The sequence below is a fragment of the Stegostoma tigrinum genome, chromosome 19, assembly GCF_030684315.1.
Source record: "Stegostoma tigrinum isolate sSteTig4 chromosome 19, sSteTig4.hap1, whole genome shotgun sequence".
NCBI classification, from domain to species: Eukaryota; Metazoa; Chordata; class Chondrichthyes; order Orectolobiformes; family Stegostomatidae; genus Stegostoma; species Stegostoma tigrinum.
In genome coordinates, this window is record NC_081372.1 from 49,684,875 (window position 1) to 49,710,432 (window position 25,558).

The 25,558-nt window shown below is 41.4% G+C and overlaps 1 protein-coding gene across 3 annotated transcripts in view; it reads right to left on the reverse strand.

Moving 5' to 3' along the window:
* The window catches only part of LOC125461302 (ankyrin repeat domain-containing protein SOWAHA), a 77,137-nt gene extending 54,954 nt beyond the window's left edge, over nt 1-22,183 (reverse strand). For all 3 annotated transcript variants that reach the window (XM_059652835.1, XM_059652836.1, XM_059652834.1), the window contains exons 1-2: nt 21,906-22,183; nt 2,622-2,683 (exon numbers count right to left, since the gene is read on the reverse strand). In XM_059652835.1, the coding sequence (XP_059508818.1) occupies nt 2,622-2,683; nt 21,906-22,044 (201 nt within the window). In that variant the 5' untranslated portion in view covers nt 22,045-22,183. The remainder of the gene's footprint in view (nt 1-2,621; nt 2,684-21,905) is intronic.
* Between the last annotated feature and the right edge of the window lie 3,375 nt (nt 22,184-25,558).

Here is a 25,558-nt window from a genome sequence, read left to right on the forward strand (position 1 = left end):
TCATCAAAAGCTTTCTTGAAATCCAAATATACTACATCTATTGGTTCTCCCTGATCTATTCTACTAGTCAATTTTTCAAAATAAAAAGTTCAAAGATTAGCTAAACATGATTTCCCTTTCATTAACCCATGTTAATTTGTCAAATCCCATTAATGCTTTCTAAGCGTACTGTTAATGACATCATTTATAATTGACTCTAGCATTTATCTAACTGATATTAGGCTAACTGGTGTACAATTGAATTTTTTTTTATTTTCCTCTTTTTAATTTAAAAGAGCGGAGTTAAATCTAATCTTTAATGCAAGAAGCTACCAGCGTCATCTCTGACATTAATGTCACAGACATTGTAACTGATATGTGACATGCTCCCTGTAGTTGCACTGGCAGCAAAAGCAGGCAGAGAGAAAAATAACTAGATTTCCAACCCAGCTGTAAATCCTAAGGACTAAAGATTGAAGGATAGGTTAATGAAGGATTATAACATCTCCTTATGTTTTGAAAGGGTAGAGAGGTGGGGGTAAACAGTAGCTATGGAGGAGAAATAATTTTAAATGTCAGATAGGATTCGGGTCAGGATGAGAAATTTACGAAGTCACAACGTTAATGGGAATAGACCAGAGAAAAAGGAGGCGAGTCTTACAGACTAGACAAGCACTGTAAGAACATGGATAAGGACACGGACACAAACAAAGGAAATACAGGAGACTGGACTAGACTGGGACCACGTGATGAGGTATAGTGATGTCACAGATTGGGAAGGGAAGCAAAGGAGCCAGAATAAAATGATCAAACAGAAGGAAGGCAAAGTGTCCTCAGGCGCACACAGTTCAATTAAGGGGTCCAAGTACTGTAATTTGAAGTGGAACATTTTGTGCAAACTATATGCTTTTTAAAAAAATTTATTGTATGCCATGAGTTGTTGAGTACAAGTTGCTATATGGATGATGTAGGGGGAGGGGCTTAGATTAGTTCACAGGTCAGCACAACATCAAGGGCTGAAGGACCTGTTCTGCGCTGTATTGTTCTATGTTCTAAAACCAAGACGAATGGCCAGTACCAAATCTTGAGAAACAGAAGGGTATCAGCAAAATTCCAGATGAATTATAGGAGAGTTTCCACTGATTGTGGATGCTGTGGTGATGCAGTGGGTGCTTTTTCACAGAGTGATTTGCCCTTAGATACAATCATTGGCGTAACGTATAACGTTTAAAAAAACTGTTTTAAATAGTTTCAATGAGTGTTAAGAATTCATACAGCACCTTGTAAAGGCAACACAAATACCAGAACAAGAATGCTGAAAACATACATTTGCTAGTACTATAAAGAACAGATTGGTTCTTCGACGACAATACAACTAAATACGAATAATCACAAATAATAATTCAAATTATTTATTTTGTGGCCAATGCAGGCATAATGGGCCAAATGACAGTCGCCTGCGCCATAATAATTCTGCGATTCTGTTTTATTCCAAGCACGTCCACCATAGATACTAATACAGTCAAAAACTTAAGTCAGTTCTCTCTGTGTTGGTCAACTTGCCCAAAATAAACTGGGTTCTCAGACACTATAATTTTCAACTTGACATTTGTATAAATAAACAATAGGTATCATCTTTAACCAACATAGGTGGCTATTGCTTTTAAAAGTGACCTGTTTAAATGGTGGGTGATTTTTTCCAGTTGAATGCATTTATTCCTTTGTTGGAAATTTCCAGAGTTGGAACTATTGCTTGCTATATATGTGAACCTTATATGAAATGGACTCGCTTCAGTGCACACAGATCAGCTTATGGGTTGGAGTTGCACTGTAAACCTCATTGGAAACTCACATCCTATTGCACTCATATAATGATGCAACACTGCAAATCAGTAGTTTCTCTATTCTTATTACGAAACTGATACTGTAATTTTTCCAGAACACTATCCAATTGAAACCCTTTTGGTGTCTAGAAAGAGATGAACACAACCACGAGGGAATTTGAAATCAGTATGGGAATTCTTAAAACTGAGGCAACGTCAGCCCAGCCTCTGACAAAAATCAGTGAGTACAGTGATAATGGGCAAACAGACCTCAATGCAAGTTAAAATGAAGGCAACAAAATTTTGGATAAGCTTACTGATGTAAGTTAAAGTTGGGAGACCAGTCAGGACAGCTACAGGCTAATTGAAAGTAGTGGTAACAAATGTACGATTCTACCACACCTTTGGTCAGTCACGCCAACATTAGCCAACTTAGTACTGATGTGAAATCAAAACAGTTTGTGTGGGTCATTTATACTGTCAAATTAGCTACCAGAAGGCATCAGCAGAGTATGCTCAAAGCCTGAGAAGCATTCTGAAGTGAACATTGTTTGACACTATGTAGGTACACCTGGCAGTAAAACAAAAACAGTAAATATAGAATATGCTAGTTCATGCTTAGTAAACAGCACTTCTTTTTAGTTGCAACAGCTTGCAACCATTCACAATAATGCTTTTACACACATTGATTTGGAAAGTGTGTATGAGAAAATAATGGGTTTAGCTAGAAAACAGTGGCAGACTCTTCAGGTGTGCGAAAGAGGGAAAGAGCAAAGTGGTTAGATATTTAATTAATAATGAAACCTAACCAATACTTACATCTTCCTGTTTGACCAGTGCAATTTTGTTGACAATATCTTTGAAGATATCACGATATTTAGCTGCGGAAAAGTGAAATTTATTTTAGTACTGTGCACACTGACTCCAACTTTAAACAGAACAATTACTTTAGAAATATAGCATTTAAGATTGCACAAATACGAACCTAGGTATTATATGCAGAACTGATACATTGCATCACTTTGCTCAATCAATGTCTTATAAATTTGTTTGGATTGTACATGTCACCAATCCTAATCTGACAATTTGTGCCATAGGAATGAACTGATAAGAAACGCCGTTTGGAAATACTTTTAAAGCAATTGCCCCCAAACAGCAGAAATCTTATCAGAATTGAAGAACGGAGAGATCTGAAGGTACAGATTCTTTGAACCTGTACACACTTTTGATATTCCAAGATTATAAAAGGGGAAAATTGAAGGCTAGATTTTGAAATTAGGGACAGACTGCAAGTTCATTTGCACAATTTACACAGTACATTAGTCAGGTAAAATTGAAATATGACATTCAGTTCTGGCACTAAACAAATCTCAAGTACTGTTCTTAATACTCCTCCGACTCCCTGTCAGCACCCTCTTATCATAGACTTGAGAATTTATGCACAGTAATTAGTTTTAATTATCACAGCATCTAACACAGATTTCTTTCCTACAAAACTCTACAAGTCTTGTGTGGTGTCTCTCTCTCTCTCTATATATATATTAAGGGCAGTCAACAGTCATGCAAACTTTTTGTTACCCTACCTTCTCAAAATGAAAAATATAAACAATAATCCATAACATACTGATTTATTTAAATTACACATTATGATCATTTTTATTGTATGGAGAGAAATAAATGGAAGTTTGAAATTATGAAAAAAAAGGGCTAGAAAATAAGGGAAGTTTTTTTGTCACTAAAGCAGATGGTTTACAGGACAATCACTGAAAATCAAACCATTATCTATAAGCCATTGAGGTCCAAACCCATACAGATCAAAACAGGAAATGACACCACTCATCATAACAGACCAGATAATAAAATTCCAAGCAGAGTAGAACATCATCGCTTCATCAGAGGCTTCACTGATGATGTCACCTAGCATGGTGGCAAAACATCTGAACGAAAACAAGCCACCTCTGCGAGCAAGCCAAGAACCTCACCCACAACCCGAACTATAGATCTTTACCAACACTTTAAACTATGGATGAAACTGAAATTTTAATTACAGCTACGAAACCAAAGGTAAACACTGACGCGCGTTCAGCAGGTGAATAAAGTAAATGAGAGATTTGAAGTGCTTTTGGTCAAAAGGAAAGGCAACCACTTTTTCTTTAATGACACAGAAAAATTAAAACCAATATGAAGAGATACAGTAGCTATGCAAACTCTTTCACTGAAGGAGGACATTATTTACCTCCCGAGAGTGCACTGAAAACCAAAGTTTTAATAAAAGCACTAAGCAGACAGCACATTCCCATTCAGTTGTACAAAACACAGTAGGAATGTGACTTGATGCCTGGTCCTGTGGTAGTAGGAGTTTAGAAATTACCCATTGACAGAACTGACTTATTCCTAGGTATGATTTGGCTGGACTGAAAAGGATAGCTTCAGCGAGTTTTGAGAAGATTTGTAGCTCAAGTTGAGGCACTGGATGCAAGTTTGCTCACTGAGGTGGAAGGTTCGTTTTCAGACGTTTCATCACCATTCAAGGTAACATCATCAGTGAGCCTCCGGTGAAGCGCTGGTGTTATGTCCTGCTTTCTATTTATGTGTTTAGGGTTCCTTGGGTTGGTGATGTCATTTCCTGTGTTGGTGATGTCATTTCCTGTTCTTTGTTTCTCAGCAGATGGTAGATGGGCTCCAAATCAACGTGTTTGTTGATGGAGTTCCGGTTGGAATGCCATGCTTCTAGGAATTCTCGTGCGTGTCTGTTTGGCTTGTCCTGGGATGGATGTGTTGTCCCAATCAAAGTGGTGTCCTTCCTCATCTGTATGTAAGGATACTAGTGATAGTGGGTCATGTCGTTTTGTGGCTAGTTGATGTTCATGTATTCTGGTGGCTCGCTTTCTGTCTGTTTGTCCGATGTAGTGTTTGTCACAGTTCTTGCAAGGTATTTTGTAGATGACGATTGTTTTGTTTGTTGTCTGTATAGGGTCTTTTAAGTTCGTTAGCTGCTGTTTTAGTGCGTTGGTGGGTTTGTGGGCTGCCCTGATGCCAAGAGGTCCGAGTAGTCTGGCAGTCATTTCCAAGATGTCTTTGATGTAGGGGAGAGTGGTTATGGTTTCTGGGCACGTTTTGTCTGTTTGTTTGGGTTTGTTGCTGAGAAATCGGTGGAGTTTTCATTGGGTACCCGTTCTTTTTGGATACGCTGTATAGGTGATTTTCTTCTGCTCTTTGTAGTTCCTCTGTGCTGCACAGAGATGGGAAGGAGGTGGTTGTTCATCAAATAGCGATACCACCCAGATATCACAAGGAGATATTGCAAACAGCACATGAAAACACTATGGCAGGACATGCAAGAAAACTCAAGAATTGTTAAACAGGTATATCACCTAGCCAAGTCTTCAATAGGACATAGTGAAGTTCTGTCTTTCATGTCATACTTGTGAGAAAACCTTAACATTTAATCAAAATCACTGTCTTTAATACCTATAACAAGTTTTGAAGAATAACTCAGCAGTGTTGGCAGGTTGCACAGGATTATTGCTGAAATCCAAAGCAGAATACCAGTGCGAAGCTGGATGAACACAGCAGGCATCTCAGGAGCACAAAAGCTGATGTTTCGGCAGGTGGGGTGGGGGGGGGGGGGCGGAGAAAGAGGGTTCAGACACAAATAGGAGGGGGGGGGCGGGGGGGAGAAAGCAGGTTCTGACACAAATAAGGAGAGAGGAGAGGGGGAGGCGGACCGAAGATAGATAGAAGAGATGATCGGTGGAGAGGAGAGCACGGTGGGGGGGGGGGGAGAGATAGGTCAGTCCAGGGAAGACGGACAGGTCAAGGAGGCGTGATGAGGTTAGTAGGGAAATGGAGGTGCGGCCTGAGGTGGGAGGAGGGGATAGGTGAGAGGAAGAACCGATCAGGAGGCGGGGACGAGCTGGGCTGGTTTTGGGATGCAGTGGGGGAAGGGGAGATTTTGAAGCTTGTGAAGTCCACATTGATACCATTGGGCTGCAGGGTTCCCAAACAGAATATGAGCTGCTGTTCCTGCAACCTTCGGGTGGCATCATTGTGGCACCGCAGGAGGACCAGGATGGACATGTTGTCTAAGGAATGGGAGGGGGAGTTAAAATGGTTCGCAACTGGGGGGTGCAGTTGTTTACTGCGAACCAAGCGGAGGTGTTCTGCAAAGCAGTCCCCAAGCCTCCGCTTGGTTTCCCCCAATGTAGAGGTAGTCACAATGGGTCCAGTGGATACAATATACCACATTGGCAGATGTGCAGGTGAACATCTGCCTAATATGGATGTGAGTTTGCTCGCTGAGCTGGAAGGTTAGTTTTCAGATGTTTCGTCACCATTCTAGGTAACATCATCAGTGAGCCTCTGATGAAGCACTGGTGTTATGTCCCGCTTTCTATTTATCTGGTTAGGTTTCCTTGGGTTGGTGATGTCATTTCCTGTTTTGTTTCTCAGCGGATGGTAGATGGGCTCCAAATCAATGTGTTTGTTGGAGTTCTGGTTGGAATGCCATGCTTCTAGGAATTCTTGTGCATGTCTCTGTTTGGCTTGTCCTAGGATGGATGTGTTGTCCCAAAGTGGTGTCCTTCCTCATCTTTGTGTAAAGATACGAGTGATGGTGGGTCATGTCGTTTTGTGGTTAGTTGATGTTCATGTATTCTGGTGGCTAGCTTTCTGCCTGTTTGTCCAATGTAGTCTTTGTCACAGTTCTTGCAAGGTATTTTGTAGACAACGTTTGTTTTGTTTGTTGTCTGTATAGGGTCTTTTAAGTTCATTAGCTGCTGTCTTAGTGTGTTGGTGGGTTTGTGGGCTACCCTGATGCCAATGTGTCCGAGTAGTCTGGCAGTCATTTCAGAAATGTCTGCTGTAGGGGAGAGTGGTTATGGTTTCTGAGCCCGTTTTGTCTGTTTGTTTGGGTTTATTGCTGAGGAATCGGCGGACTGTGTTCACACCTATACAGCGTATTCAAAAAGAACGGGTACCCTATGAACATAGTCCGCCGATTCCTCAGCAATAAACCCAAACAGACAGAACTGGCTCAGAAACCATAACCACTCTCCCCTACAGCAGACATTTCCGAAATGACTGCCAGACTACTCGGACCTCTTGGCATCAGGGTAGCCCACAAACCCACCAACACACTAAGACAGCAACTAATGAACTTAAAAGACCCTATACAGACAACAAACAAAACAAACGTCGTCTACAAAATACCTTGCAAGAACTGTGACAAAGACTACATTGGACAAACAGGCAGAAAGCTAGCCACCAGAATACATGAACATCAACTAGCCACAAAACGACATGACCCACCATCACTCGTATCCTTACACAAAGATGAGGAAGGACACCACTTTGATTGGGACAACACATCCATCCTAGGACAAGCCAAACAGAGACATGCACAAGAATTCCTAGAAGCATGGCATTCCAACCAGAACTCCAACAAACACATTGATTTGGAGCCCATCTACCATCCGCTGAGAAACAAAACAGGAAATGACATCACCAACCCAAGGAAACCTAACCAGATAAATAGAAAGCGGGACATAACACCAGCGCTTCGTCGGAGGCTCACTGATGATGTTACCTAGAATGGTGATGAAACGTCTGAAAACTAACCTTCCAGCTCAGCGAGCAAACTCACATCCAGAACCTCAACCTGAACTACAAATCTTCTCAAAACTCGCTACCTGCTTAACATAGAAAGTCATCTTGGGGCCTGGGATGGGGGTGAAGGTGGTGGTGTGGGGCCAAATGTCACACTTCCTGCTGTTGCAGGGGAAGGTGCTGGGTGTGGTGGGGTTGGAGGCGAGTGTGGAGCGGACAAGGGAGTCCCGGAGAGTGTGGTCTCTCCGGAAGGCAGACAAGGGTGGGGATGGAAAAAAATGTCTTGGGTGGTGGGGTGGGATTGAAGATGGCAGAAGTGTCGGAGGATGATGTGTTGTATCCGGAGGTTGGTGGGGTGGCATGTGAGGATGAGGGGGATTCTCCTAGGGCGGTTATTGTGGGGGCGGGATGTGAGGGATGTGTTGCGGGAAATGCGGGAGACACTGTCAAGGTGCTTCTCGACCACTTTTGGGGCGGGGGTGGTGAAGAGTTGCGGTCCTTGAAGAACGCGGACATCTGGGATGTGCGGGAGTGGAATTCCACATCCTGGGAACAGATGCGGCGGAGGCGAAGGAATTGGGAATAGTGGTTGGAATTCTCCAGCATCTGCAGTTCTCATTATCTCAGAATACCAGTGCACCTTGCAATAACTGACAAAACAATTTCCAGAAATTATTGCAGATTTAACTCGTTATGGACTACCAATACAAATAAAGTTGGGACCCTTGCCTAATTGCACATCTAAATTTCTTCTCTCAGGACTTCTACCCAACTTGCTGTAAAATAAGTCAAAATCCCCTGCAGATGAGCTGCAAACATTGGAAGCTAGAGAGAGATGATATTCCACACCTGGGACAACTCATGGAATGGTGGGGTTTCATTCTAGCACTCTATTCTCAGAGTCTTGATAATAAAAAGGATCACAGCACATCGTTCAGGTTGTCATTTTAGCACTGAAGTACTGAATTTCCATTGAGACAATAAAATGAAAATTATTTGGGTGGGATAGAATGCTATACTGGTATTCTAGACAATATTCCCCTCTCAGTCACTGGAAAAATATAGACAACTGATAATTTATTTAGTTATGTTTGCAGCAGTGGCTACTGAACTCACAAAATACGAAGTACTATGGAATCTCTGGATGGAATGCTACAAATAGGAATGCCTACTTTAGTTTGAATCATTGAACATTTCAATACTTCACTCTTTAGTCCTAAACAAAAATTGCAGATCATGTTTATTTCGCAAAATTTAAACACAAACTAGTGGAAAAATTAGTTTATACATCAGAAAGTTTATTTCTTTCATTCAAAAGATCTCTGTTCAGAAGAACTCATGAAATACTTAACATTCAAAAATGTAGTTTCAGATTTGATAGATGCTATACTGGATTTTCCTCCTTTACTTTTCAGATGCTCTGATGCAAAAATAGGTATTTCTTGTGTCTCTAAAACTAAGTTAGATGGCACAAAGACAGTTCCAAATGCTGAAGAGATTGCAGATATATGTGGCCTGCATTATTTGCAAAATTAATATTTCATTGCCTGTAATTACTGGATTGTAACATTTGCTGTCAAAACCCTCCACATAACTTGAAAAGCCCAAAACACTCAGTCCATTTAGCATTTGGGTTAAAAGCTGCAAGGCTGAAACACAGATAAAGTTTCCCTCGCAGTCATTTAATATTTAAAACAGACTAAGTTTCTCCCAGAGATAATGGGAACTGCAGATGCTGGAGAATCCGAGATACCAACGTGTGAAGCTGGATGAACACAGCAAGGCAAGCAGCATCTTAGGAGCACAAAAGCTGACGTTTCGGGCCTAGACCCTTCAGAGAGGAGGATAGGGAGAGGGTTCTGAAATAAATAGGGAGAGAGGGGAAGGCGGACTGAAGATGGATAGAAGAGAAGATTGGTGGAGAGGAGCGTGTAGGCGGGGAGGTAGGGAGGGGATAGATCAATCCAGGGAGGACAGACAGGTTAAGGAGGCGGGATGAGGCTAGTAGGTGGGAAATAGAGGTGCGGCTTGAGGTGAGAGGCGGGGATAGGTGAGAGGAAGAACAGGTTAGGGCTCAACTATCCCCTCTTCTCACCTCAAGCCACACCTCCATTTCCCACCTACTAACCTCATCCCGCCTCCTTAACCTGTCCGTCCTCCCTGGACTGATCTATCCCCTCCCTATCTATACTCTCCTCTCCACCTATCTTCTCTTCTATCCATCTTCAGTCCGCGTCCCCCTCTCTCCCTATTTATTTCTGAACCCTCTCCCCATCCCACTCTAATGAAGGGTCTAGGCCTGAAACGTCAGCTTTTGTGCTCCTAAGATGCTGCTTGGCCTGCTTTGTTCATCCAGCTTCACACGTTGTTATCTAAGTTTCTCCCAGGTCTGGGTTAATGGCCTCCTAAGGATAAATATAAGCTGAACAAGACAACATTTCTGTTGTTACTTATTACATACAAACCGAACAATAAATAATTATTCTCAGGTCTAATCTTAAAAAAAACTTCTCCATATTCATTCAAAAATCTCACCGTCACTTAATCAAAGATTATATACAAGTTCTTGCACAGCACTGTAGACCCAACAATGCATTACTGCTGCCTATAAACATTAACAAAGCAAACTAAGACCAGCCTAAAGTGACTGAAACCTTGAAAATTTTCATCTGATTGGAGAGCACCAACATGGATTTGTAAGCAAAGGCTTTGTTAAACCCGATGGGCTTTTTGTTTGGAAGAGGTGACTGAGGGAGTGGAATTTTTATTGATGTTGATTATATGAATTTCCATAAGACATTTGCTAAAATCCTTCCTAGTGATACCTGAATTCATGCAAAGATCATGAAATGGAGTGCAAACTATTGACCAAGTAAAGAAATGGGCTCAGTGGCAAGAAAGAAAGATAATGAATCGGTACTTAATTGTCAGTATGACCCTAGTAATGTCACACAGGGATTTCTATTGGGGTCTCAACTAATCACTGTACTTATTAATGGTTTAAATGACTGAATAGATTACAACTTTGCTCAATCTGACAATGCCAAAGCTTTGTGGCATTGGCAGGAGTTTAGGTGGAAATAATCTAGACATATCTTGGTGATTTTAGACAAATGGATGTGCAATACATGGCAGAAACATTTTAAATGCAAGCAAATGTTAAAAAACATCTACTTTGGTTGAAAACAAGATGGACAATGAGGGTCCATCCTGGGCAACCTCCAGTGTCACGATGATGCCACCTGAAAACTGGAGGAACAGCACCTCATATACGCTTCCACCACCTGCAATCTGACCCCACTATGAATGGAAATATTTCCCTTCCCACCTTTACCTGCGTTTCGGAGAGACCGCTCTGAGACTTCCTCGTCTGCTCCACACTCCCCACTAGCCCCACCACCCCCAGCACCTTTCCCTGCATCCGCAGAAGGTGCTACACCTCCCCCCTCACCTCCATCCCAGGCCCCAAGAAAACCTTCCACATTAAACAGATGTTCACCTGCACATCCACTGATGTGGTCTATTGTGTCCGCTGTTCCCGACGTGGCCTTGGGAAGACCAAGTGGAGGCTCGGAGACCACTTTGTGGAGCACCTACGCTCAGTTCGCAACAAATGGCAACACCTCCCAGTCGGGAACCACTTCAACTCTGCCTCCCACTCCCTTGACCACATGTCCATCCTGGGGTCCTCCAGTATCACAACTATGCCATCTGAAAACTGGAGGAACAGCACTTCATATTGTGCTTCGGAACCCTGCAACCCAATGGACTCAACGTGGACTTTACTAGCTTCAAAATCTCCCCACCCTCAACCTCATCCCAAGACCAGTCCACCCTCTCATCCCTGCCTCCTTGACCTGTCCATCTTCCCTCCCACCTTCCTGCCCATCCCTACCTACACTCACCTCGACTAGCTTCATCCCCACCTCCTTGACCTATCCATCTTTTCTCTACCTATCTGCTCCACTATCCACCTTCTATCACCATCTCCCCCCTCTCAATTAGTTTCAGAGCCACCCTCCCCTTCCCCATTTCTGAAGGATCCAAAACCAAAAGATCGGCTTTCCTGTTCCCCTGATGCTGCCTGGCCTGCTGTGTTCATCCAGCTCCACACCTTGTTATCGAAGATGGACCAGGACTATTGTCTAAATGATAAAAAGCTAAAAGCAGAAAAAGCTGAAAAAAGAAGTTTCATGGGTCCAAGAACTCAATCAAAACGTAATGAACAGGTGCAGTAAGTAATCCAAAAAGTTTCTGGTCATTATACTCATGTTTGGAATTGAAGGTAGAACTGCAACAACATTTTAACAAAAAAAAATCTGGGAAGACCAAATCTGATGTACTTTGAGAAGTTCTGGACACCATACAATAAGAATGATTTGTTGATCTTTGAGAAATTACAGCAGTATTTTGCAAGGATAAATATTTGAATCTGAGTGTTAAACTATGAAGGCAGATTACATAAACTGGGGTTACATTCCATGGAATGCAGAACATTAACGAGAAGAGCAATTTTGGGCACAACACCTCAGGAAGGATATGATGACCTTGTCATCGATTTACTCAAATAATTGCCTAGACTCCAAGGGTTAAAGTACAAGCAGAGTTTACACAAAAACTAACAGATGATTTGATTGAATGAAATCAAACCTTCAGAACCGTTCCTTCCAGCTCCCTTTAGTAGACAGAAACTATATGCGCTACTTCTGCTGGATAGGGAAGCTAGGACTAGGGAACATAACACTTTAAAAATTTAGAGCCAGGCAATTCAGAAGAGAAGTCACACAATATATTTTCCAAAAAAGGCAGTAGTCTGGAGCCTTCTTCCACAAGAGGGTCAATGTTTAACCATAAATCTAAGATTGATAGCTTTCCTTTCAAAAAAAAACAGAAAAGGTATAAGGAATATGAAGTAATGTTGGCTAGATAAAGTTAGGTCAGAGATCACAAATAATCCTCTAAAATAGCAAAATAAATTTAAAATGTCTAAAATGCATCTCCTAATCTGAGCAACAGACGTACAGTCTTGGGGAGCAATGGAGTGCTATAGTACCACAGGCAGGTGCTGTCTGGTGAGTTTACACTCAAGCTATTCTGAGGTTTGGAAGATGAAGTCTAAAGTTCTTTTGAGAGTTACAGCAGTGTAAACTGTAGATGGTGCATTCAGCTGTAACTGCACCTGTGCTGAAACGATTGAATGTTTGTGGATGTGATACCATCAGGTGGGCTTCCTTGTCCAGAGTGACGTCAAGCTGTACATGTCACTGGAGCTGCACTCATCCAAAGGGAGAAAGAGTATTCCATCACACAGAGTATTCCATACAGATACAGACATCTACCTGTCTTGTAGATGGTGGACAGGCATTAGGGACACAGGTGGCGGTTACTTGTTACATAATTCCAAGCCTCTATTGTAAGTCAGTGTTTATATGACAAATCCAGCTCAGTTCAGTTTCAAAGTCAATGGCAACCCCAGGAGGTTGACAAGTGGGGATTTGGCAATGGGAATGCCTTTGAACATCAGGGGGTCATCGTCAGATTCTCTCTTGTTGGAGTTTGGCATCACACAAGTGCCAAAGAATGCCAATGTTACTTGCTGTCACTGATTAGCCAAACCTGGATATTGACTAGATTATGCTGTATATGAACACCAGTTGCTTCAGCATCCGAGTCATGGTGAATGCAATTAGAAAACATCCCCACTTCTGACCCCATGACGGAGAAAACATTATTGAAATTTGGCCTGGGACACTAACCTAAGGAGCTCCTGCAGTATTGTCCTGGTATTAAGATGATTGACATCTAAGAGTCATAGCCATCTGCCTACGGGATACGCACAACTGCAAATAGCAGACTTTTCCCTTTGATTCTTATCAACTACAGTTTTGCTGGATCTTCTTGAAACAGTAATGGATAAAATACTGCCTTGAAATCAAAGCAGTTACACTCACTTGCCCTCTGGAGTTCAGCTCTTATTTCTGTGTTTGGACCAAGTTTGTCTTTTGATCACAAGCTGAATAGCCCTGGTGAAACCCTAACAGAGTGTCAATGGGCAAATTTATTGTTGAGCAATCACAGCTTGATACCACTGTCAATGACATTTTCCATCAGCCTGACAATCAGACAATGCGTAATTGGCCATGCCCTTCTTTTTATGCACAAGACACACTTGGGCACTTTTTCAGATGCCAGTATTGTATTTCTATTGAAACAGTTAGGCAGGGGCATAGCTCATTCTTCAGCATTACTATATGCTGTCAGAGCCCATAGCCTTTGCAGCAACCAGCCTCTTTGGCTATTTCTTGGACTACATGGACTGAACTGAATTAAAGACTGGCAGTATAAATCTTAAGGATGTCAGGAGGAGCCCTGTTGCATACAATCAGCTTTTAATATAACTGATGTTTCAATGTTAATAAATTATGGGCAACTGCTCAAAAAAATGCATTGGAATATTAGCACATTTAAATGTAGTTTACAAAGCACTGGGCAAAACTAAGTCTGTAACAAGCTCCTCAGTGAACAGACGTTTTCTTGAATACAAATGTTTTGAAAAGCTTTGCATGCAGCAACACCATCAAATCTATCATAGGACATTTTCATACGCCACCTGATGTGACTAAGATTCAATATTAAGGATTTGAAAACATACAGCATGAGAATGTACATCAGGTTCTCAAAACAATGAAGATGTTTGAAGTATGTGATGACCCAGGTGTGTATTAATACGCAACTCGACTGATCAGCCACATTAAGAGTTTTAGTTTTGTCCAGTGTTTGTGTAAACTACAGTAATCACACATTTCAACACCCAGATACACCAACCATGGTTACAAAACAGATTTTCAATTTTTAAAAATCACATTTAAAATGACCACTTTTATTTAGATGATTTCTACATCGAAGATTCTTGGACAGGGCCCCATTATGAATCTGTCCAGGAATCCACAAACCCAGCAGAGAAGAAAATTGTCCCTTTCGCAGCAGTCAGGTGTTGTGTTTTGAGATTTAAAATGTCTAGCAGTACAACTGCTGTTTGAACAGTTCCTAAGAAAGGGTATGTGAGATAAAGCAAGTCGGTAGGATTCCAGTAGTCTAGACAGGTGATTGTGAACTGGTGGGTGGGTCAAGAGATAGGCACTGTGAAGCAAGAGTTGGTTGGGACCAGGGTTGCATAAAGGTACTGGCAGTGATGGTGTCAGACGGGTCAGTGGCTGTTGAGGTTCTGGAAGAGGGACTGCAGGGGGAACAGGAATATCAGGCCAGGATTCAGCAAGAGATGAGGAGTATCAGGTTTGACAGATGGGAGAGGTTGTCTAGTCCAGGTGGGTTAAGCCAGCCTGGAGTGGGTGTCAGCTTGAGTTGAGAATTGTCAGGTCTGATCAGAGAGGAAGAGGAGTGCAAGGTCAGAATTGAAGGATGCAGTTTAATAGTTACCCAAGTGTCAGAGTAGTTTTTTTAATCCTTCAACTTTTCCAAGGTATCTGTAAATCTAACTCAGCCAAAACCCTCCAGAGTGTCTGACTTTAAAGTGGATTTTTCAGACAAAGGGGAACTTTCAAATTTCCACGGTCTGGTGCATCGGGAATTCTGCGTGGTCCCAATACAAAACTTTAGGCTGTGCTGCTCCAATAACTTCTCTGGACATGAGAATATCTGGGCGATTATTTTTGCGTAGTAGTACCGAACAAAACTCAGGCTCAGTTCCTAGTCTTGAGCTGCTTTAGGCATTCAAATGGGGCAGAAAGCATTAACACAAACAAAAGGTATTCCAAAATAAAACAAACTGTCTTTTGGGAATATAGATTTCGAACATTAACTAATGCCAGATTATTAGCTAGTCAGACAGCACTGTTCATGTCAGTTTCAACACATACATGAGATGGCTTGAGAAGCAATCAACAATTTCAGCTACACCATCTGCCCAGCCAACTTCCTCCACACCCCCCATCCCAATCCAAACTGGATAGAAGTTTCACCTTCAATAAAGAGTTCTTGCTGTCTTTTTTAGAAGCACTATCATAAAACATTTTTGGTGTAACAGGTAATTCACAGTGCAGCTGTACAGGGAGCGTACTGTACAGTTATACAAAACACCACCGATTTGTGAAGATTTCAATATTGAACATTTTATTTAATGCTTTTACTTTCTTCTAGAAGTTAAAGAAACTATTCTTAAAGAAGTCTAATCAATTTCTGCATGATGTTACACATAGATATCCAGAGGTACAAGACAAATAGACCTGATGTAAAAGAGTTCCAAACTATAGGAAGGCCAATTTCGATGGCCGTAGGCAAGAACTTTCAAAAGTTGATCGGGGCCAGATATTCACAGGTGAAGTGAAGGCTGGAACATGGGAAGCCTTCAAACATGAGACAACAAGAGTCCAGAGACAGTACATCCTTGTTAGGGTGAAGGGCAAAGCTGGAAGATGTAGGGAATGCTGGGTGACCAGAGAAATTGAGGTTCTGGTCAAGAAAAAGAAGGACACATAATCAGACAGCAGGGATCAAGTGAATCCCTAAAGGAGTACAAGAACAAAAGGAAGATACTGAGGTGGGGTGAAATCAGGAGGACAAAAAGTGAACATGACATAGCTTTGGTAACAAGGTTAAGGAGAATCAAAAGGTTTTCTGCAAATACATCAAGGATGAATGAATAACTAGGAGGAGAATTGGGCCCCTTAAAGACCAGCAGCCACCTATGTGTGGAATCGCAGGAGATGGGTGAGGTACTATTTGGGTATTTTGCATCAGTGTTAATTGAGGAGAGGATAATGGAGCTAGACAGCTTGGGCAAATAAATAGCAAGTATCTTGGAAAAAAGAAAGACGGTCCATTTAACAGAAGAGGTGGTGCTGGGCATCTTAAACTGCATACAGATGAATAAACCCCCGGACCAAACCTAGAACTTTGTGGGAAACGACTGCAGAGCCCCTTGCTGAGATGTCTGTATCATCAATAATGATGGGTGAGGTGCCAGAAGACTGGAGGGTGGCTAACATGGTGCCATCAATTAAGAAAGGTGGTGAGGAAAAGCCAAGGTGCAAGAGTCTGGTGAGCCTGACATCAGCAGTGGACAAGCTGAGAGATAGGATTTACATTTATTTGGAAAGGTAAGGACTGATTTAATTTTTTTTGAAGAAGTGAAGAAGAGGATTGATGAAGGCAGATCAGTGGATATTGTCTCTATGGACTTTAGTAAGGTATTCAACAAAGTTCCACTTGTAGACTGGTTAGCAAGGTTAGATCACATGGAATCGATGGAGCGCTAGCTATTTGGATACAAACTTTGCTTGAAGGTAGGAGGCATAGGGTAATGGTAGGGGGCTTTATAAAAATCGGACTGGAGGCATGACCACTGGTGTTCCGCAGGGAGCGGTGCTCGGTCTACTGCTTTTCATCATTTACATAAATGATTTGGACATGAACATAGGAAGGATGATTAGTAAATTTAAAGATGATCCAAAAATTGTGGACAGCAAAAAAGGTTACCTCGGACTACTGTGGAACCTTGATCAGATGCGACAAGAAGGGGCAGATGGAGTTTAATCTAAATAAACATGACATGCAACATTTTTGGTACAGTCAATCACAGCAAGATTATAAACTTAATGATAAGGTCCTGGGAGGATTGCCAAATAAACAGACCTAACAGTGCAGATTCACAGTTCCTCAAAAGTAGAGTGGCAGATAGACAAAGTAGCAAAGGGGCATTCAGTATGCTTGCTTTTATTGCTCAGTGCATTGAATATAGAAGTAGGGAAGTCAAGTTGCAGCTGTACAGGACATTGATAAGGTCACTTTTGGAATACCTCATTCAATTCTGGTCTCTGTTACAGAAAGCTGTTGTGAAACTTGAAACGGTTCAGAAAAGATTAACAAGGATGTTACCAGGGTTGACAAGTTTGAGCTATAGGGAGAGGCTGAAAAGGCTGGGGCCATTTTCTCTGGAGCTTCAGAGTTGAGGTGTCACCTTATAGGAGATTTATAAAATCATGAGAGGCATGAATGGGGTAAATAACCAAGGTCTTTTCCCCAGGGTAGGGGAGTGCAAAACCAGAAGGCATAGGTTTAAGTTGAATGGGGAAAGATTTAAAAGGGGCAACTTTTTCATGCAGAAGGTGGTGCACGTATGGAATGAGCTGCCAGAGGAATGGTGGAGGCCAGTACAATTACAACATTTAATAGGTATCTGGATGGGCACATGAATAGCAAGGGTTTAAGAGGGGTATGGACCAAATGCTGGCGAATGGGACTAGATTAGGATATTAAAATGTGAGGCTGGATGAACACAGCAGGCCAAGCAGCATCTCAGGAGCACAAAAGCTGACGTTTCGGGCCTAGACCCTTCATCAGACCCCTCTGATGAAGGGTCTAGGCCCGAAACGTCAGCTTTTGTGCTCCTGAGATGCTGCTTGGCCTGCTGTGTTCATCCAGCCTCACATTTTATTATCTTGGAATTCTCCAGCATCTGCAGTTCCCATTATCTCTAGGTTAGGATATCTTGGGTCGGCATTGATGAATTAGACCAAAGGGTCTGTTTCTGTGCTGTACATCTCCACAACTTTAAGTTGAGATGTTAATTTGCTTTACATTACCTATTTATTAAGGTTATTGCTCAAATGCTTTCCGTAAAAGATTATTTTATATGATAAAGCCAAGTAATGGTAGCTCTTTGTGGACTCCTTTGATAAGTTAAATACCAGCTTTAACTACTTGCTACTTTCTCGCTCTATATTGGAAGAACGCATCGTGCAACTCACTTTCATTATTTAATTTTTTTGTTTACTTGTGGAACATGTGCCGCTTGATGCTGACAACGTGGACTGATACCAACATATTACCTCAGGTTACTAAGCTTTACTTTGCTCTTTCCTATAGTGTTGCTGAGAGAATCAGCGCTTTTAAAGGAATAAATGCTGGAGATCAAGTAACAGTATTAAACTCTTAGTTACGAACATTGGGATGGTCCTGGCATCTGGAAAAAAAATGAGGACTCCAGAGACAATGTGCAATGGGCAAAGTTCAGAGAGTACTGAGGCATAACCAGGCATCGGCTCAACCTCCCCAAACAAAGTGCCAGGCTCTGAGAGAATCAGAGGAAGTTACAGAATGAGGAGGTGCCTGAATAGCAATCCCAATCTGAAGGGCACAAAAGTGGTTTGTACTTGGGTGACTATGGTCCTGGCAAAGGGGATACCTGCCTGTGCATGCATTAATTTTTGGCGGTGTATGCAGACATAGTAACGGACAACTAACTCTTTGGCATACACACTGCATTCTTACCTTTGAGGCTTCAGCCCTGACACGCCTGCAGCCTTACCGCCATCAAGCCCTTTTCCTGTCATCAGTAATTCTTAAATCCACTTACTTGACTTAAAGTGCAATGCCACCTTCCTGAAGCTAAACTTCCTGAACTGGAAATTTGGGCTACAATTGTACAAATTAGGTGTCCTCTTCGAATGAAGAAATATATTTGAAGCAAATCACTGATCTGCTGTTTTTCCAACCCTTTAGAATCTTGGCTACAACTCACATAAGGGAGGAAAGGCATTCCACACCACCTCTACAGCTTTAGCTCCCATTTCGTGATTGCCTTAGGAATTACAGCCAACATGGATGCATAGGCCCAGAAAAAAAAGCACAGTGAGAGGATATCAGTTTTGTACTGTGCTTCCAAAAAATCTCAAAAATCCAAGACAGATAAGGTTCTGATCACAGACGAGATGAGTACCTTACAATGCCAAAACCTCAACCCTGAAGAACAAAATTTCTTTCAAATCATAACATTAGCCCAATAATGGCCTCATGCTCAAACTCTCTTCCCCTCCCATCCGATTAGATATCGCTCTACAGTTGGAATTTTCTGGCACTTCCTGGGGTAGGCGTCACTATCTTGCATGGTTTATTCATGCCATGTATTGAATTCATCTGTGATTTGGGATCAGCTGTTATGCTTTGCTATATCTCTAATACAGAGTAAGACTCTAGAAATTCAGCATCTGTTTTCAATAAGCAAAGAAAATACCTTAAAATTCATTTTTGAACCTTGAAGCTTGAACCTTGCATATTTTGTGGAAACAAGGATTTTATCTGAAGCCAAAATAAAGTCAAATGTGTCACTGTAACTGACTATTCCCCTTGTCAATCAGAGGAATCTGTAGTTCAAAATCCCCTAGACTTAAATCATGTACAAGAACATTGGAAATTCAATCATATTGCATACCGATATCGTGTTAACTATCTTCACTTACTCTCAAGAAAATACTCTAACTGAACCCCAAGCATACATTCTTCTATAGCTGTAAAGTTGACATTTCAAATGAAGTTTTTAAAAGGCACAAAATGATTCATTGGATAAATGTGACCACATTTATCGAAATGTTACCTTTAGATAGTTTTACTTTTGGTATTGGAAATTAAAGATACCGAGAAAAATATCTGTTTCAAATCGTTCAATTCTCACCTATGGAATGGACATGTTCCTAAGATTCACTACGTTTTTAAATTCATTCAACTTTGATTTGCTTTTTCACTTTTGGATACTCAATAGTGATGTGATAGGAAATTGAGGTTTTACAAGAAAGAGGTCTAAGCAAATACAAGAGAAGACATTTTCAGATAGACCACAAGGTATGGCGAGAACATACTTCATAGTCTAAAACAAAACCCATGCACAAGTATAAATACACTTTCACCTGTCAGAATAATATGATGTTTTTTTATCTCTCCATCTCATCACTACCTTCAACATTCTGATTCAACTTTTAAAATGTTGCAATGTATTACATGTATTTGTATCAATGCACAACAATCTCATTATTTCATTTCCGAAACCCAGGTGATCCTCAGGACTTTCAATTTCCTTCTCAAACCAACATGCTCCAGAACTTCCAACATTGTTCAAGAGGTATCAAACTCTCAACACTTTTCCTATAAATTCACAAGGCCAAGTATACAAACCGCAAATAAGCTATGTAATGAAAGCTGTTCTAAAAATTTACATTCTTGACCTGACAATATGCAATACAGATCATATGATGTACACGAAACTTTTCTGGCAGATCACTACTGGAATTTACTTTTCTAAATACAACTATCCACAATACAAACAAAGCCAAACACTTCAGACAAAAAGTTTAATTCAAATAGAAAATCAGGCCATTGAATTATACAATATTGAGTTAAAGACACTGTCGTCAAAACCTAGTCAAATTAATGTCACAGAAAAGAGGTGATAATTTAAATACCTAACTATAACAAAGACAGACACAGTTATGCGTTTTTTAAAAAAAAACAGCCACATTAATGAAGGCTATTTTTGACTATTCCACAACTAATATGTACCATTTGCAGTTCTAACTTGAGTACAGAAAGATCATTTTGGTGCTCCTGCTGTAAAGTGGTAGTGTCCTCACCTTTGGTCCAAATAATGGGTCTAAGTCCCATCTGCTCCAGAGGTGTGCCATAACATGTATGAACAGGTTGATTAAAAATTTCTATAAAGACCATTTAGCTGAGATGGTATCACATCCGAACCCAATTTGGCTCAGACTCAATAATTTTTAATCTAAAATGGTAAGCAATTAGCACCAGAAAACTGTAGATGATTAGATCTCAGGAAGCAATAAGGCCAATTATCCAGCACAGCCAAACATGTCATCTCCAGATTAATCGCTGAAACAGTGACCTCTGAGCTTTATGATCCAGATGTGTATTTATCCATTTGAAATATGTAATCACTCTGTGATTCCAGTACAGGTGGTCCTTCAGCCCACACTGTCTCTACACTGGCTCTCTCCAAATAACTTTGCTCTTGGTACCATGTTCCCTACAGCCCAGTATTTATTTACACTGCCAGTGCTTACGCAATTCCTAATTAGGAAGTGAATATGATACTAAATCTCCTTCCAGAGCCTTATCAGGAAATCTATTCCAGATCCAGGCTGTTACATAAGAAAACAAATTTTGACCATGTTCCAAATCCTTTTTTTGCCAATTGCCTTAAATTGGTGACTTCTCCATCTTAATCTTTTTGGCAAGCAGATTGGTTTCTCACCATTTACTGTCTAATAGCCATCCCAAAATGTTGATGGCACTCACCGAGTACCACTGTGGGTTATGTCTTATACTGGAGTTACTTATGCAAGATGCATTTCTCAGTGAGGGGTGTCTTTGGTCAATAAGCTTAAAATAAATCTTAAGATCTCTTGATCAATTACCCAACTAAGTTTATAAAAAACCCTGCCAAGCCAGCCTCTGTCTTGATGTGCCTTTCCAGGGTAAAATTCCCCATCCCAAAAATTCACTAGTTTCCACCCACCAACCTCGCCACTTCGCCAGGGTTGACCAAAACCTTGGAGGGGGGGGGGCTCCACGAATGATTGACAGCCCAGTCGACCAGTGGCGTTGTAAAGCGTGGCAACAGTGGTACCGTGGGCCAACCTAGTGTGAGAGGGGGAGGGTGGGCTACGGGACACGACCCTCCCTCACCTTTCAGCTGAGGCTCCGGCGCGTTGATGAATTTTTTAAACCTCTCCACCAACTCCTTGTTTTTAACTCGGCCGCCTTTCTTCGCCAAGAAGTCGATGAGAGCATCTTCTCGCAGATCCTTAGACCCACATTCCGCCATTGGCTGTCAGGCAGTAAGTGCGTGGTTCCTTGACAGCCTCCAAAATAACGGACTCAACGAGCACAGCCCACACGCGCCGCCCGCCTCCCGCTTGAAATTGCAGCTGACAGGCTCTGGCCGCCAGTGCTTCTGCGCGGCGCCGGATTTCGCCCTCACCACCGCGCCTGCGCAAAACTCTGACTAGTCCCCATTGCGTTCCATTCTGGAAAGTTATTGAGGAATGACGTAGTTAAATTAGAGGGGTCCCCATTCAACACGAAGGGTCAGTGTACAGCATGTTAAATCAGAAACATTTTTATTTTGAGTAGACTATGCAGTACAGAAACTGCTAAACTAGAGTGATTGTTGTTGATAATTCACAGGTGCTTCCACCCATTTCTATCTGGTCTCAACATCGTAGCCTATTTGTCTATTGCTGTTGTCTCATGTACTCATCTAGTCTTCCTTTGAAAGTATCTAAAATAATTAGATTAACCACTGTAGCTGCTTCATATCCTGACCAATCTTTAAGAGCGTTGAGCTTTGTCTTGATTTGTCCATTGAATTTAAAAGTAACTATCTTGTATTTATAGTTCCACACATTGGATGTTCCTACAGATAGAAATCTCTCCAAGTCTGTGCCATTCAATACATTAATAATTTTGCAATCCCCATGTCAGGTTATTTCCAAATCTTTTCTAATAACTGTAATCTCTGAGTTAATGATGCCATCCTTGTAAATCTAATTTTTTGCATTTTCTCCAGTGCTCAGTCAGAGCCCTTTACACATTTAGCACAACTTCATTACTTTTCAATTCTGTACACTCAAAAATAAAAATCAATACTTTGATTTTTAATTGTTTTTGTAGTGATTGTGACAAAGTAAACCAGATGGACCTCATAGAATACAGATTCTCTTATTATAGTTATTAATCTGGTCCAATTGGGGACCCCGGCTGGCTGATAAGAATAGAAGTGTCAGATGTATTGCCACTCAGAGCTGGTTATGAGGGAACTAGACCAGTGTCAAGAGCTCTCCACAAGTGATTAAAGGGTAACTTGGTGATATGATAACGGTCTCTGTGGAGTTCTTCCAGTGGTGACAAGAGAAAAGCACAGTTCTGAAGAAATGTGCTTGCAACAGTTGGATTTGAGTTGAGGGTAAGCATTCCTGGCACCATAAAGAGAGTGGTTGGGGCCTGAAATGCATTGCTGGAGATGGTGGTGGAGTTGGCCTCATTAGGGGCATTTAAGTGGCTATTAGATAGGCATGTGTATGATACTATAACGTAGGGGTGGAGGTTAGGTAGACCTTAGGATTAGGGTAAAAGTTCAGCACAACATTGTGGGCGGAAGGGCCTGTATTGTGCTGTATTGTTCTATGTTCTATGCAGTTACTTGAGAAGCTTGCCTTGTTCGATCCTGCCATCAAAGACAGGGCCCACTCTGTTGAAAGAAATTTGTTTGTTTTTTCAGGCTAATGACATTAGGGCAGATGAAAAGCAGTGAGTAATTCTCCTGACAGCTTGTAGACCCACAACCTTTTCAGTTATTAGGCTCCTAACTTTCCCTGAGGTACCACATACTAAACCCTTTCGAAAGCTAATAGATTTAGTTAAGGCATATTATAACCCCAAGCCTTCTCTGACTCTGAGATGCTATTGGGTCTTTTTCAATTTGGCATTTGAAAACCAAGGGATTGCATATCAGGATTTTTGACTATGTTAAGACAACTGGTAGAGGCATCTGACTTGGTTTAACCCTTTAATGAGATACTGAGAGACCATTTGATATGTGGGATTAATGATGTAACTGTATAAAAGTGCCAATAGTTGAAGCTCAACTGGATTTCAGACAGGCACTACAATTGGCTTTATCATTGGAAAATGCAGCAAGCAGAGCATGTGAGTTGCAGAATATTCTGATGGAAGTTTGATTGAGCTGGCGGATCGCCACTTGAGTGAATGCAATTGCATAGCTTTACTCTGGACATATCCAGAACAGAGGCACTCTGGGTCAGCCCACAGCAAAACCCCAAAAGAAAGCCATAGGGTTAAACTTTTTTTAGGATCTGTGCCAGTCAGCTGGTATTTGGACTCAGGACAACAAGAATCCTGTTAGACTTAAATTGAGGAAGATAACTCATAGGTTGGTATCCAAGAGAGTTGCTTAGCAACATCCAAATCAAAAAAAAAGTTTGGCTAATTGATCACCCGGTTTTAATAGATGTTGATCCGGCATGGTAGTTTCTGTGATCTCAGAACCAATCTTTAACAAAATTTGCACTAGTCTCCAATCCTCAGGTTTGTGCAAGACCTCAGCTAGACTGAACCTATACTGGGGAACCTTTATAGATTTAAGTGCACATCTTTGGTTCTGGACTCCTATGAGAAGCAGCTGGTTCAGTTACCATGGATTGTCCTAAAAGGCTTGATGGTGCAGAATTGGTTCAGAAAGATTCATAAGAGACATACAGCACAGAAACAGACTCTTCAGTCCAACTCATCCATGCTTACCAAGATGCCCAAACTAAATTAGTCCCACTTATCTGCATTTGCCCCATTTCCCTCTAAACTTTTCCTATTCTTGTACCTATCAAAATGCCTTTTCAATTTTGTAACTGTACCTGCATTTACCACTTTATCTCCAGTTCATTCCACATACGAATCACCCTTTGTATGAAAACATTGTCACTCCGGTCTCTTTTTAAATCTTCCTCTTCTCTACTTCAAAAGCCAACATCCTCTAAGTTGTCGGCACATAATGATCCCAAGCGAGATCTGGTATTGCAATGTGATGTCTCCTCACATAGCATTGGGGTGGTATCAGCTCATAAATGGTCCAATGGGGAGGAACGCCCAACAGAATATGCATCCAGGAATTTGGCTAATGGAGAACATAAATACACCCAGACAGAAAAAGAAAGTTTGGTGGTCATATTTGGAGTCTAGAAGTTCCATTAATACCTTTTACAGACATAAATTTGTACTAATAATGGATCTCAAACCCCTGCTAGGTCTATTTAAAGAGGACAAAGCAGTGCTGCCCATAGCTTCAGACCAAATCCAGCAATGGGCTCGAAACTATGTGTGTATAATTACAAGTTGGAACACCATCGAAGAGGCCAAATTGCAAATGTAGATGCATTGAACCACCTTCTGCTAGCAGATACACTGCCTGTCGTAGAGTCCAAAATGGTTTTAAATTTTCCGCACACATTTCCAATCACAGCTGTCAATATCAGACTTTGGACGTGGAAAGATCTGATCCTGGCAAAACTGAAGCAGCTGGTGGTGATGTGGAGGAACCAAAGGGCCATCACAACCAGAGCTGAAACCTTTTTGGACCCAGAAAGTCCAGGTCACAGTATAGGATACCATATTAGTATTCTTGGGAGCAAGAGTGATTGTTTCAAGAAAACATTAGCACCAGCACCACGCACTCCCACCTGCCCACAGATACTGGCTGAACTCCACCAGGGTCATCCAACTGAAGATGTTGGTAAGAAGCTGTGCCTGGTAGCCAGAATTGGATG